The following is a 16,068-nucleotide window of genomic DNA, read 5'->3' on the forward strand; positions in this document are numbered from 1 at the left end:
TTATGTATTGATGAAACTTTAAAAATTATTTGCTTTAAAAAGAAATTTCGACAGTGGGTAAGACCAAGAGCTCCCATCCGATGGTTCACTCCACAGTACTCATGGAAGATGGGGCTGAACTGAGCCAAAGCTGAGAGCCGGGAACTCAATCTTTGTCTCCCACATGGTATCAGAAACCCTACTACTTGAACAGTTACCATTGCCTCCCAGGTCTACAGCAGCAGGAAGCTGCAGGCATGAGCCAAAGCTGGTTATTGGAACTCAGGCATCCCAGCCAATGACTTACCCATTAAGCCACTCACCACCAAAAGTATTTTTGAAAGTGGACAAATAATATGCATAGACACTTCACAGGAAAAAAAAATGACCTTAACAATGAAGCCATGAAGCTTGAATACAAAAAAAAAATAAAAATAAAAAAAATTGAGGGGCTGGCGCTGTGGTGCAGTGGGTTAACGCCCTTGCCTGCAGTGCTGGCATCCCATATGAGCGCTGGTTCAAGACCCAGCTGTTCCACTTCTGATCTAGCTCTATGCTATGGCCTGGGAAAGCAGTATGAGATGGCCCAAGTCCTTGGGCCCTTGTACCCATGTGGGAGACCCAGAAGAAGCTCCTGGCTCCTGGCTTCGGATTGGCACAGCTCCAGCCTTTGCAGCCATTTGGGGAGTGAACTGTCCTCTCTCTATTTAACTCTGACTTTGAAATAAATAAATAAATCTTTAAAAAAAAGATAAATGTCAATTAAATATATACCTAAGAGAAATTCTTCACCTATGATTTTGAAATTGCATAATACATAAAAAATTTGTGATTCTCATTTTTAAAAGACTTATTTATTTGAAAGGCAGAGTTAGACAGAAAGAGAGGGCTTAGATCTGCTGGTTCACTCTCCAGCAATGGCTGGAGCTGGGCCAGTCTGAAGCCAAGAACCAGGAGCTTCTTCTGGGTTTGCCACATGAGTACAGCGGTCCAAGCCTGGGCCATATTCCACTGCTTTCCCAGGCCATCAGCAGCAAGCTGGGTCAGAAGTGGGTCAGCCTGGAGTTGAACTGGTACCCATATGGGCTGCCAGTGCTGCAGACAGAGGGTAACTTACTACAGCACAGTGCTGGCCCCCAATTTGTCATTTTCTATCTAAATCATAAATGTGCTGTCTTTTAGACCCAGCGATTTTACTTCTGAAATGTAACCTGTAGGTTAGACCATACACAGAAACTAAGTGCTATCCATGCTTACTTGTTGTAGCATTTTTTAAATAATATAGTAGGTTGGGCATAATATAAGGGTACATCTATAGAGAACTCATGAAATAAACAATGCTCCATTCCTACAATGTGACACCAATTAGTTGTATAAAGAAAAAAAGATACTCCTTATGGACTGGAATGGAAAATTCTTTCTGTTGTTTTGAGTAACAAAAAGATCTAGACCAGCATATGACATTCTGTATTTTATATAAGACAGTAGTAAGAATAGGAATGTGAATTTATATTTGATCACAATTTCATAAATGAAGCAGATAAACAAGAAACTGATGAAATGATTTACCTTTGGAGATGGCAGGTGGCAAACACGGCAGATAGAAGCAGGAATGGGAGTGAGGTTTTTCCATGCTGTTGATTTTGATACTGTTGTAACTTATAACCAGGAATACTTGCTACTTACTGAAAAATAAAATTCATTTGCCTATTAAACCAGTAGTTAAAATCATTCCATGATCATGGGACACTACATACAATGTTTTTTTAAATGTTTTTTTTTGATTAATGTAGTATTTTTAATTCCCTTTTTATCTTATTAATTCTCTGTAAAGCCTCAAAAACATTGTCAGTCCAGGGCCCATCAGAAGATGATGCCCGGTTAGCCTCGAGCAAACTTGGACCAAGGCAAACATTTTCCTCCTGATCTCTTAATAATTTCAATTTGCTTTGTTAATTTTCTGTCCCTAAAACACAGATAGCTCAAATAGGGGTTAATTTAGTGTAAGTTGTGGAAAAGGTGCATTGTACAGGCATTTGTGTTAGACTAATTTCTAGCATAAACCTTTTATGACAAGCTAGATAATTTCTTGCATGACTATTCGTTTGTGATTGGAAATGGTGCTCCATGTCATGTATGGAGTTCAAGGATTGGCAGAGGAAAGATTTTTTACTTTGAGATATTTTACTGGAAAAGGCCAAGTGTTTGATATTTTTGGCCTATGCAGCTGATGAGCTGAATAGAATCAAACAACAGATTTAATTTTATCAAATTAACCCCTATGAAATGTACAGAATGAAAAACGGCTTTTATTTCAATAACGTTTCAAACATTACCCTTTGTACTTTAAAATAAAATGCATGGCTCAACCTTATGATTGAAAGATTAGATGAGGCTTGAACCAGTAAAAATAGATTTTTTTAAAGGAGAAGTTATTTTGAGTGGAGTGCTAGCTGTACTAGACAAATTCAGTCGGGCCTCCTCTTCAGTCTTGTCAAAGCTTAGCACAGTCCAGAAGGCACTAGTGTGTATGCCAAAAAATCAGAGCAGCAGTTAAAAAAAAATAAGTGCACTAAGAAATATTAAATGGAAAGCCAATGCCTATAAATAAAAAGGCAAGTGAGTACTAATCAATCATAAGTAACTCTGAACAGAAAATAGGAGTTGGAAGGGTGGGAGTGATTTCACATACAACATATGAGACTGGATACAAATGATTTAATTAAACCGTGTTCCTTCTACACAAGACCCAAAATCTCTAAATGTTAAGAAAAGCTGGAGTATAGAAATGCAACGTCTTGCTTTGCAATCTATAGCGGATGAGTAGCAAGGCATATGCCAGCAGCAGAAATAGAAGCAGTTGTTGAATCCTGGGTGAGTGGAGTGTTACGTGATCTGTTTCTAGCTATTCATCTCCACTTTCTGGCTTTTACTACTGAGCCAAACCCTGTCCACAATGAACAAGGGCAGCTTCCATGTCCTTGGAGTTGGTGGTTAAAATTTTTTTTAAATGGAATACAAAAGTAATTGGAATATTGAATATGTGTGACCAAAAGTTCAGATAATTTAGGAATTAGCTTAAATATTGGAGGTACTGGAAGGAAGATAGGAGGAGGCGTTGTCAGATTGAACTCTAGACATTGTGTAGTTGAACTTCAAGGTTCGTCCTCTGCTAGGAAATCGCTTATGCTGCTCAGCAGAACTGGGCCATATGGCCTTCTTTCTAGAAGGGAATTTGAAGATTTTCAAATAAGAGGCCCACTCAGCGCTTCGACATTTAGATTCCAAGATGTAAATATAGGTTTATAGAAGCATGCTCTACAGGCTTCTTGGATATCTATGATTTTATGTCTTGAATTAAGTCAGAAAAAGAATGGAATTACGTATTCTCTCCTCCATACATTTTGGTTTTAAAATAAAAAGGATTCGAAATTCTGGAATTAAAATCTGAGAGATTTTCTAAGCTCTGTATCTATATCTATGTCTGTCTCTGTCTATATCTATCTCTCTATGGCTGCTATTGTATTTTCAAGTCTGTGAGACTGGAGAATGCGATGATATACCAAGGACCAGAATGAATTTTACTCTTGTCGCAAACACTGGAAGGCATAAAGCAAAATCCATATATCAAGATAAAAAAAAAACCACCAAAAAAAACCCCTTTTCCAACCTAATAAGTGGCAGCCAGGATTCTGCTGGGAAAAATGTTATTTTTAAAAGCAAAGATGATTTTGATGGTTAGTAACTCTGATCATGGGTAGCAAAAATGGCTCATGGGAAGGGTGCATGTGCTGCTAATAGATTGACTGCGAAGAAAAACATTATTATTGGTGTGTTGTTCCCCCCCAGCCAGACCCAGTGATACCACTGTGGCAATCTGTTATTTATGTAGAAAGGCAGTAAACAGTGGAAAGGGGTGCAGTATCTTGCGGGAACATCTTCCCTGAGAAGTTGCTTGAAAAATAAGCATGTGATGAACATGTGAGAAGCACTTATGCGGTTGGCAGCGTGTGCATTCTCAGAACAGTAGGGGATGACAGTGGGGCAGATGAAGACAACGCAGGACGAGGTCGGTCCAGATCAACGATGGGATGCTTGTCTTGGATCCATCTAACAGACGACTCTGCAAACGGGCGTACACCTTAAGAGAAACCCACCCTGAGATGAACATTTAAACATTTCAGAAGAAAAATTCTAAGACAACAATTTTACTTGAGTGCATACTGCAGTCGACAACTGACAGGAGGTTATGGCTGTGCAGTATTTGGTGTCTGTGCTTCCAAGCATCTAAAGACAGCCTCGGTACGAAGATCAGTTTATGTTCAGATTTCTCAACTGTGGCACTATTGACACATTTTACCAATAACACTGCCAGGAGGGGCTGGCCTGCCCATGTGAGGGTGTTCAGCAGCCTCCCTGGTCTCTACCTACTACGCACTGACAATGTCATCCCAGCTGTGACAACTGGGAAGGGTTTCCAGGTAGTGCCAGGTGGTCCTCATGTGGCCACATCTGCCCTGGTGGAGAACCATTGGTGCATACTCAATGCCTAGTAAAAAAAAAAATCAAGCAGTTCTAAAAGCTACAAAATAGCCTCTCTGTTGGAATAAGCTTTTTAAAATTAAAATTGCCTGTTCACATGAATTTTTAAGAATTGTTTGAAAGATAAAAATGAAATATGGTTGGGAATGTTTGTGTTGGAAAGGAAAAACCTGAGGTGGCATTTTCACTAAAAGCTTTATTAAAAACGTACTTGGTATTCTACTTATTTGTTGGCTTTTGATTTATGTACACTAATTACACGGATTTCCAGGTATAGCAAAGTGTTCAGTAATTATCATTTTTTTTCCTTGAGGGGAAGCTAGATTTTTACTTCCTGCTCACTTCCCACTTGGGCTGATTAGTATTTATTGTAAGTTCTAGGGCAGGGGAGTCTCATCAGGTAAGGCCCCCACTCCCCCCTGGCCCCGCCCCGCCCCCGTTCCTTTCCCTCATTGTGTCACGAGACCTTCTCTGTAAGGACAAGTGGCTTTCTGATTTCTGTGGGTGTAGCAGTTGCTACCAGAGATCGCTCTACTCTCAGTGTAGTAATTACTAAACTCTGTTCAGTGTAATAATCACAATGTGCGAAAGCCTTGACCTCTCCTGCACGCCCAAGTTGTGTCTGCAAGTTGACAGCCTATAGTTTGAAAAGCAGGGTTCGTCCTCTACCCTAGGCTGCGTCCCACTCACGAGGCAGATTTCTGCGCACTCTTAGAGTTGCAGCAGGAAAACAAAAAGCCAAAAGGAACAGGACTCTTTGGGCTGAGGAGATGGTTGGGTATGGTCGACGCTCCCTGGGCTTCCTTGTTGCAGGGTTGGGAACTCCTATAAGCACTTGTCTCTGGCTGGTTTCCTGTTAGCCCCTTTCCCAGCCCCCAGGATAATGGAGGGTCCTGAGCCTCGGGGAAGCTGACTCCTCAGAAGACTTGAAGACATCTCCAGGCTGGCTTTGGTACAGCTCACGTCTGCAAAGCAGGAAATAGCATAGCTCTTTACTCTGGATTACCATGGTTGTAGAGGGCACCCCCTGGTAGTGCATATGCTCAGGACTCTAGCAGTCAGCAAGACCTTGTTGCTGGCTCCTTAGATTTGAAAGAAATGAATCCAGCAGCAGCTTACAGTATCCACTGTGCTGCAGCAGACACCTGCCGAAAACCCCAAGGGAGCCTGGGCAGGTGTTGCCCTGGTGGTTGAGACGCCCCTGTCCCACACTGGGCAGGATTGCTCGGGCTCCTCATTCTGGCTTCCTGCTAATGCAGACCCTGGCAATTAGAGGTGACGGCTTAAGTGACTGGGTCCCTGCCACTCCAGTGGAGGATCTGGATTGAGCGCCTGATCCAGTTATGGTCACTGTGACCATGTGTCTTATCCTCTCTGTCTCTAAAGCATTTTTTTTTTTTTTTGGATTAAATGTTACATGATGCGAATGAAGGGCATTCTGTGGGCTTCAGAGACAGCAGGTGGGTGGGGGGAGCTAGCTTACACACGGCTCCCAAGGGGGTACGTGGTGTGACTCCTGAGCTAGCTTTGGTTTCATTGTTGTCCAGGTTCCTCCTTTCTTGTACCTGTCAAAGCATACTTTTCAAGAAAGTGAAAAGCATAATTCTCACATAAATATGCAGTAAGCACATGCCAAAGATTTATGTTACTCATAAACGAGTGTTCAAAACGAGGGATGGTTCAACTGAGGATAAGAGATACTGGAATATCTAAGTATAATGTAATTGGTGAAAGAAAAAATACTGAAGTAACATACAAAAGTTAGATACAAAACTGGCCAGTGTCCTAAAGAACAATGAAATGATACTTTTGGGATTGTTTTCTCTAGGCAGAAATATCTGCATCTTTACTAGATAGAAATAATTGGTTATTCATCAATCTCTAACAAGTTGGTACCCAACCTCACAGAATCTGGGCCTGGGGCCAGTGCTATGGCACAAAAGGTTAAGCCTCTGCCTGTAGTGCTGGCATCCCTTATGAGCGTTGCTTCGAGTCCTGGCTGCTCTACGTCTGATCCAGCTCTCTGGTAATGCATCTGCGAAAGCAGTGGAAGGTAGCCCAACTATCTGGGCCCCTGCAGCCATGTGGGAGACCAGGAAGAAGCTCCTGGCTTTGGCAGGGGCTGGGTTGTGGCCATCTGGGGAGTGAACCAGCAGATGGAAGATCTCTCTGCCTCACTCCTTCTCTATCTGTATCTGTGCCTTTCAAATAAAAAGAAGACGAAGAATCTGGTCTGGAAGCTGTAGTAGAGAAGGAATTTACCTCTCCTTAGGACGTGGGTATGCAGACCTGCTTGCTGGTCGAATGAAGCCAGCCTTATTTTCATAAATGAAGTCTTAGTAGACTACAGCCATTCGCTTTCTTAGAGGTTTTGCCCATGGCTGCTTTCACACAGCAACAGCAGGGTTGAGTAGATCATAGATCCCAGAGCCCCAAATGGTTACTGAAGGATCCTTAGTTTACAGGAAAAGCCCAGTCGTCCACTGTATTGCACCAGGCAAGCCCTTGTGCTATTTTTAGGCTAAGACTCTGCATGATACTGAAAAGATACTCTGTAATCTTTGCGCTGTATTTCCAGATTTTAGGTAATCTTTGGTGATGCGACCTTGATACAGATGACAGGCTAAGAGTTACAAACCAGGTACATACCAACTCTTTCGTATGTTAATCTAGTGCTTCCTTTTGGAATTTAAGAACAGTTGGGATTCTGGGTTGAAAGTGATACTGAAATAGTTAACATAGAGTTAATATAGAGGTGGTTTGGAAGTATTACACTGAAAAACTAATGAGCTAGTTTTGTGAATCACGATTTTGGGTTTTGCTCAAGTGAAAATTCTCACGTGTTTAAACACTTTTTTAGAACTGGCACTCAGTGAAAATTAGAGGTGGCAGGAACAGCACCTGGAAAGTAATTGTTGACCATCATTTAATTCTTTTTGCCTTTGTGGCTTTATCTTTCACTAGAAAAAAGGCTGCAATTTGGTGTACATTGATTAATTTTGCTGAATCTAGTTTTCTGCCAGTCATTTTCAGGTGACTTTGTTAGGTAGGTGGTGATGAGTAGCTAGGTGAGGGACAGGGCGTGACTTTGTTCAGTGACAGTTTTTTTTCTGGGGAAGCACACGATTTTTCAAGTCGGGCTGCAGTCTCCAACGGTGCCTCTAGGGAGTGGGGTGGCGGTGGAGGATCTCGCTTGACATCGCTCCTTTGGGAGGTTCCAGAGCAACTTCTGCCCCGTCTTCTTGGCTTCTGGAAGCTGCTCCCCTTCCTTGGCTCATGGCCTCCTCACTCAGGTGTCTGATGCCATAGTCCCAGTTCCTCTCCCAACTTCGATCCCCTTTCCCTCTCTTAAAAAGATCGTGGACCTACCCAGCTAAAGGCTGCCTCTCAGGACATTTCACAATAACATCTACAAAGTCCCTTTCATGAATAAAACAACATTCAGGTTTCTAGATAAAACACAGATGTCTTGGGAGGAGTGTACATTATTTTTCTTATCACGGTAGATCAGAATGAACAATTTTTCTGTAATTCTACCACCCAAGGATAAATAGTGTTAAGATTTTAGGTAGTCTTTACCTGCATTTAAGCAATATTCATTATAAAGTACTCTTCCATAAAAAGATTATAAAATTGTCTTGGTATTGATGTTTCAGACCTCAATAGCTGGGAGGTGTTCACCTAAAGTCTCAGACTGTTGAATAATAAGTATTTGCTGTGTGGATGGATGCAAGTATGTATCCTGTGGTGTTCATAATTCAGCAGGTTTACAGTAACGTGGGCTAGCTCTTTGCACTAAGCTCTTTCCAGTTCCTCTAAAAACCATTGCAGGCAGTGGCTCTCAGAGTCAGTAGCCAGTTTGCTCTCCTTCCCTCTGTCCATCTGCCTTACACTGTGCTCTGTGTTAACTTCACTCTCTCCCACCTCCACCACTGCACTTGAGAACCAAAGACCTCTTAATCATGCTTGGTAGGTGACACAGCTTAAGGCGGCTCTCTTGCAATGGCCATGAAACTCCCCTGGCAACATATTAAAAGAGTAATCTGTACAAAACTTTCTAAAAGTGGCAATGCTTATTATAGAAATACAGCTACTTATGTTCATGGAATGTTACAGGAGGCTAAGCTCTTAACCATTCTTCCATAGCATAACTTTATTGTATTCTAGTTGAACACACTCCAGTGAACACAGGACAGAACATACTCTTCAGATTTTATTCTGGATTTGCAGAATTTTGAGATACATACCATAATGGAAGTTTTCTGATGTGATTCTTTGTGATTAATAAGAACAAAAAATAAGTGCTGTTGTAATTCTTGATATTGTAGCACACGGAGGGACAGAGAAAAAATGAGCTCAGATACAGAACATTGAGGAATTGCCCCCAAACAATTTTTGATGAGTTTGATTTTTTTGGTTGTTGGTAGAGGTTTTCTCTATCAAACCTTTCAGATGAACTGCTGATAAGCATCCTAGCTGTCTGGCCTGAAGTTCATTTCTATCATTGTGTCCCTTCTACTCTTTAATAGGAAACTCAGAGTTACCATCATGACTTAAAGTGAGGAGGAGAAGCAAAGGGTCTAGGTAAATGAGATAAACTACTTGTGAATAAGCAAGAGTTAATTCAGTAGATGGTTTTGATGGACATGTGGAGACTAATCTGTTAAACTCAAACAAAGGCTCAAAGTACACTTTTTAATAACTGCAAAATCTGCATTGCAATGTATAAATACAGCATTTCATATGGTCTACCTTTAAATGGTATTCAAGACAGCATGGCCTTGTTACTTAAACTGAATCAACACAGCTGTCTTCCTGTTACTTCCTTTGCATTTTTAGGAAAAGTTACTTTTCTGAGTCACAAGTTTTAGCCCTTGAAGGTTGTCTGACCAGACTGTAGGTGTATTTGCTGTGAAAATTTCATCATTCTATCTAATTGAACTTACCAGACATTTCAGAAGTTCATAACTAGTTTCTTAGGAGTATATAATGACTTAGACTTAGCCTACTTATTCAGCCTAGATTTGTTGTTGGATTTTTCACTTTGTGCTAAGCAAAGCACCACCCACTTAGACAAAGCAAGAAAGGATTCAGCACTGTGTTACAAGTTGAAGGGATAAAAAGGACAACATGGTTGGCAAAAGAAGGGTGGATCCTTGCACTTAGAGGGGCTCCTGTATTCAAGACTCACTGTTCACTTTCATTGGAAGGTTTGGGACACAAGATAGCAAGGAAACATGAATTTGGTGGTGAGAAAGACCTAGTTCAGATCCTGACTTTGTTAGGTAGATGGCACCCTACATGATAGGAGAGCCGTGAGAACTAGGTATAATATTAAAAGGCAATTCTCCTGGTTTCATGCATGGCAATTAATAGTTTCTTAAAAATAGATGTGAAAATGATTGAACTACAGAAGACCTTGAGTTGTTTTAAAGATGTCCCTGGGGAGCATGTCACAGACTTAGAAGTTTGGGTAAGGCAGTTTCATCAAATTACTCTAATGGCCTGACTGTGAGTTCTTCTCTCCAGTCATTTTATAACAATCTGTGTTGGAGATAGAGAAAAATGCATAATTGGGAGAATTCTGAGCCTAATAAAAATAATTTGCTGTCAATGATCAAAAAATAAACCTCATAAGGCTTATTAGAAATGGTATTCAGCAAATCGCCCATGATAGTGAATTTCAGATATCAATCTCAAGTTCTTCATTAATTAAGTGATGAAAACCTGTAGACTACTAATCTCAAAAGAGATCACCATTCAGGTCTTCTAAACTAAATTCTTTCTCTTGATTTGTTCAACTTCTAATTTTCTTCTGTATGCTCTGTCATTCATTTTCTTAGCTGAAATATTAACTACTTGTTTCTGCGTTTCCCAAGTGAAACCTTACACTGAGGCCTTATTTAGAATAAGGGGCTTTGGAAGACGTGATTGCAATGAGGATCCTGCAGGGAGTATGTCCTGGGTTAGAGGGCGCCCTAAATCCATTGACGGGTGTCTTTATGATGTCTGCAAAGAAGCCAACACGGTGACATAGGAAGCAGGCCCACTAAAGGCAGAGATGAGAGTTGAAGAGATCCTCTCCAAGCCAAGGAGTATCAAGATGGCCAGCAGCTACCCGAAGCTAGGACACAGGCAGAGGGTGGAGCCTTCCTGTGAGTTTCCAGAAGAAACCAAATCTGTCCACTTCTTGACTATTGGATTCCTGGCTTTCACAGCTACAAGGGACTAAATCTCCATTGTGTTTCAGCCAGGTAGTCTGGTAGCTTGTTAGAGTAACCCCAGAACACTAAGATGGGGTGCTTAACATTGTTAAGGCTTTGAGAAAATATTGCTGAAAATAGCCTTTAGGAAGCAAGTCTTGTTTTTAGAAATTTGAATGGGTTTTCCTTCTCTCAGGTAGTCTCCTAATGCTATCAGCTTATTTTCCTGCTCCATATTAGAACATTGAATTTGCCCCTCTCCCTCCAATGCCTGGTGTTCCGCCTTCATGTTCCTTTGTGTACCTGCAGCAGCTGACCAGAATCCTTTCTTCTTGAGAGAGAATGATAGCTTCCTGTTCAGAGGCAGAGTAGAAAATAATCGCACAGTAGAGACATACGGATTGTAGAAAACGTCCACATCGCATTGTCAGTAGCCCTAGTGGCTGCCACTGCTAAGAATCCCACTTCTGAATGGCTTTTTGCCAACCTTTCGAGCTATGCTTGGCTTTATACCCATCCAATTCTGGGTAAATGTGTCTGTTCTGCCCAGGCAACTTCTTGAGTCATTGAAGTCTGCTTAATCCCCAGAGACTTGGATGCAGCTTCCCTAAAGGCAGAATAACAACAGTCACGTAGAATGGGGCAAGTGAACAGCAGGAGATGAGAAGAAGTCTGTATGTGTGGCAGGTGGCTATAGGAGAAAAAAGGGAGGCTGGTAACAAGGAAAGATTGGAGGCGTATGTATTTGAATTCATGCGTGGATATTTCATAAACAGTATGGCAAGGAGACCTTTTCACAAGGACTCTGAGGCTGTCCTTCTTAACTTTTCCTTGAAGATAGGAATGGTACTTGGTTAACTAAAGCTATTGTACTCACTATAATTCTCACTGCCCCCTAAATATCAACTCCTGTAGTTGTCAGAGCTGTCCCTTAGGCACTGTTAGCACCCTCACTGTGCTGATGAGAAACAGAGGAACAGAGGCGGTTAGTAACACCGAAATCCATAGAGCCAGCAAGTGACTGAGAAGGAACTGGTACCTAGGTCGGGTTGCCAGATTAAACATGGGATGCTCCGATACGTTGGAATTTCAGACAAGAAACACTTCTCTTTTAGCATGTTTGATGCAATATTGGGAAATAAACTTGAAAACTATATTTTTTATTTGAAATTAAAATGTAACTAGATAGCCTACATTTTTACTGCTAAATCTGGCACCTTTATACCCAGGGGTGGTTGGTGTGTGCATGTTTTTTCTGTGTCTCCCTGTCTGTGTTTTTTTTTTTTTTTTTTTTTTTTTTTTGTAAAGACTGCTTTATTTGAGAGGCAAAGAAACAGATTTCATACACACACACACACACACACACACACGAGATTTAGATTGAGATCGTCCATGACTGTAGTGGCCTGGTGACCAAAGCCGGGGGGAACCCCACCTGGTCTGCCATGTAGGTAGCAGAGGGCCAATCACTTAGGAATTCTTGGCTACTTTCTCAGGTGCATTAGCAGGGAGCTGGATCTCAGAGTGGCTGGAACTCAAATAGGTGCTGCAATATGGGATACTGATGCAGCAAGTGGTGGCTTAACCCTCTGTGCCATGACACTGGCTCTGGTTGTTTGCTTTTAACTACTACCCTATGTTGTCTCTTTAATTAAAAAATCTTAAGAAAAGGACTAAGAGAAATGATTCAACATGATTTGCTCTTGGTTCTGAAGTCCTGGTGAGTGTCTCTGGATGTGAAATTTGGAATGCTTTGCGTAGTGCAGTGTATATACATGTTTTACTTCCTGGCTGAAGCAGGGTATTGTTGGATATTATAATGCTAGTAGGCTTGTGTTGATTTCAAATAATCCTCTTCCCCTCAATTTATTTGTAGGAGATCAAATATATAATTACATATGCAACTGCAGCTCTTTAAGAGATGCCTCTGAGGTACTCAGGGGTTCCACAGCTAGCCTTTAATGTCAAATTGACTTCAGGTAACGCTTAATAATCACTCATGATTCCTTTTTAAAACTCAAATTAATTAAAATGTGTTTGTACAATGAGCATTGTTTCTAGATTGTTTTTTCAAATTCCCAATATAAATAGCGTTTTATGTAGATAATTAAAACCATCTGCTTCCTGGTAGCTCAGTGAGGTTTACAGAAGACCCTTTTTATTTGGGGAATTAAACTGCCACAAGTTTGTACTTCAGTGGATGAAACGTTGCAGAAATGCTCATGGCAGTAGAATTCCTGAAAAAGAAATGAAGACTATTTACTGGTATTGGGAAAGATTGCTTGCAGTTAGCTCAAAAGGCCTTGGAGCTCTACATTTTTTTAGGTATATAAGTTTTTAAGGGTTTCTCCAATCAAAAAATCCAAATGAATAAATAAAACTTTTCATAAACTTTAGCGTTCAAATCAGTGCTCTGAAATAATTTATAATGATTACTCCAATAAAAACTCTGAGTTACTAAAGATATCTGTGGGGAGCAGCCCGGACTGGACTGAGTTACTGGAATTAAGACTTATTCTATGCATCTGCTCTCCCACAATATGGCGCTGGGAGAGAAGTAAACAGCTTCTGCACAGCTGCCTCCAGTTCAACCAATAAACTGTAGGACTTGCTCCTGATTGGAGGAGAGCAGCGTACTCGGCGTGTGGGCAGCCGAGTTGGGATTGGCAGAGGAGGACTATAAAGGAGGAGAGAGACGGCATGCACCAGGAACATCTAAAGGGAACATCTAAGGGAACACCTGTGCAGCCCCCAAGAGAGCCGGCCGGCGGTGTGCCGCTCCCCTGCGGAAGTGGGGAATGCGGCCAGGGGGAACTGCCCTTCCACGGAGGTGGAAGGGATAGTAGCCAACCCGGGAAGAACCAGCAGCAAACCCGGGGAGGGCCGAGCAGACGAAAGAACAGCGCAGGGTCCTGTGTCGTTCCTCCACGAAGAGGGGGAGCGACAGATATCTAAAGTTACTGAAGACCCAGGAATTTGTGATCTCATAGGACATAATAAAATCATCAAGTGAGTTGAACAAATTGGACAAGAAAACACACATAGTCAGCAATGAAATATAGAGAGTCAAGATACAATAAACAATTATAATCTTAGACCCTGTTTGGGACCCTCGCCTCCCTTTTTGTATCTTGAAAAAGACATTTAAATGAATGCCCAGTATTAATTTTAGGACTTGAGAGTTCTTGTATAGTTGCTCATTTTCAAATGGAACAAAACTTTTTTAAAAAACTTCAATCACATAATTTGCCATCATGGAGATGTCTTTAAATGCTGATTACACTTATGAAAAGAAAAATCAACTGGTCAAAATGAGTGATGAAGTTGGACTAAATTGTTCTCCTCAAAATTTAATAGGTTGTCTTTTTTTTCTCTTTCCCAACAAACCATTTACTTAATGAGTACAAATGTCCTAAGTACAATTTTAGGAATATAGTGTTTCTTCCCACCACAGCCACCCTCCCATCCGTACTCCCTCCCTTTCTCCTTCTTACTCTCTCATTCCCTGTCCCATTCTCCATTAAGATTCATTTTCAATTGACTTCACCCACGGAATACCAACTCTATACTAAGTAAGGATTTCAACAATTTGCGTACACATACATACCAAAAAAAAAAAAAAACTGAGATCAAGTTTTTTAGTTAATTCTAGTAATACAACTCATTGAGGACAGAGGTACTGCATGGAAAGTTAGTGCATAGTGACCCCTATCATTAATCTAACAATTAACACTCCTATGCATGACATCAGTGATCACCTGAGGCTCTTGACATGAGCTCCTAAGGCTATAGAAGCATTTTGAATCCACAATCTCCATCAGTATTTACACAAGGTCATGAGCAAAGTAGAAGTTCTCTGCTCCATTCAGAGAAAAGTACATCCTTCTTTTATGGCCGCTTCTTTCAACTTGGATCTCTCTCACAGAGATACTTTGTATAAGACTTTTTTTTTTTTCTTTTTTTGCCCCAGTGTCTTGGCATTTCCATGCCTGAAATGCTCTCATGGGCTTTTCATCCCAACTAAAATGTCTTAAAGGCTGATTCTGCCGTCAGAGTGCTACTTAAAGTAATTGTCATTCTGTAAGTCTGCTGTGTGGACTGCTTCCCATGTTGGACATTCTCTCCTTTTTAATTCTATTATTATTACCTAACACTTGATCCTATTTATATGATCACTTTAACACTTAATCCTATCTATATGTTCACTTTAACAATTAATATGATCACTTTAACACTTAAGATGGCATTTTTATCACCCAGCTTAATGGGGTTTGGGGTCCAATGGCAAGTTTTTAAACTGTACCCGTAGAAGTAAGACATTAGGAAAGTATGCAGAACTATATAGCTTTATAGTTAAAAACTTCCTCCTCCTTCTCTTATTCCCACTCTTATTTTTTTTACTGAAATCTATTTTCAATTGACTTTATACACATACGATTAACTCTGTTAAATAAAGAGTTCAACAAATAGTATAAAGAAAAAAAAAGAAGAAACAAAAAAATGAAATTGTTCCTTGACAGTCAAAACAAGGGCTGTTCAAGTCATTGCTTCTCAAAGTGTCAATTTCACTTCTGTAGATTTCCTTTTAGGTGCTCTATTAGTTATCTGTTAGTTATCACAGGAGAACATATGGTATACATCCTTTTAGGACTGCCATATTTCACTAAGTATGATGTTTTCCAAATTGATAAATTTTGTTGCAAATGACCAGATTTCATTTTTTACCACTATGTAGTATTCCATAGAGCATATATCCCTTAATATTTTTTTTTAATTTTTTGACAGGCAGAGTGGACAGTGAGAGACAGAGAGAAAGGTCTTCCTTTGCCGTTGGTTCACCCTCCAATGGCTGCCGCGGCTGGTGGCCAGCGCACCGCGCTGATCCGATGGCAGGAGCCAGGTACTTATCCTGGTCTCCCATGGGGTGCAGGGCCCAAGCTCTTGGGCCATCCTCCACAGCACTCCCTGGCCCCTTAATATTTTTTATGACTTCATTTATTTATTTGAAAGGTAGAGTTACAGAGAACCAGAGGCAGAGGGAAAGAAAGAGATCTTGTATCCACTTATTCACTACCCAGATGGCCACAGTGGCTGGAGCTGTGCCGATCAGATGCCAGGAGTCATAAGCTTTCTGGGTTTCCCATGCGGTGCAGGGGCCCAAGCATGTGGGCCTTCTTTGACTGCTTTCAGAGGCCACAGCATAGAGTTGGATCAGAAGTGGAGCAGCCAGGACTTGAACCTGTTAAGCCACAGCACCAGCCCCCCCCTATAATTTATTTATTCAGTCTTCGATTTATGGGCATTTAGGTTGATTCTATGTGTTAGCTATTGTGAACTGAGCTGC

The 16,068-nt window shown here is 41.0% G+C and overlaps 1 protein-coding gene across 15 annotated transcripts in view; it reads left to right on the forward strand.

The window, feature by feature from the left end:
* Window positions 1–16,068, forward strand: part of LOC149124742 (uncharacterized) — a 395,906-nt gene that overhangs the window by 20,542 nt on the left and 359,296 nt on the right. The window contains exon 4 of one of the 15 annotated variants that reach the window (XM_089304662.1): window positions 3,829–4,575. The exons of the other annotated variants lie outside the window; for them this stretch is intronic. Within the exon in view, the coding sequence (XP_089160788.1) occupies window positions 3,829–3,841 (13 nt within the window). The 3' untranslated portion in view covers window positions 3,842–4,575. Of the gene's footprint in view, window positions 1–3,828; window positions 4,576–16,068 lie in introns of those variants that run through there. 15 annotated transcript variants of the gene reach the window in all.

Source organism: Oryctolagus cuniculus, chromosome 9, assembly GCF_051225735.1.
Source record: "Oryctolagus cuniculus isolate XC-2025 breed Fujian yellow rabbit chromosome 9, ASM5122573v1, whole genome shotgun sequence".
NCBI classification, from domain to species: domain Eukaryota; kingdom Metazoa; phylum Chordata; class Mammalia; order Lagomorpha; family Leporidae; genus Oryctolagus; species Oryctolagus cuniculus.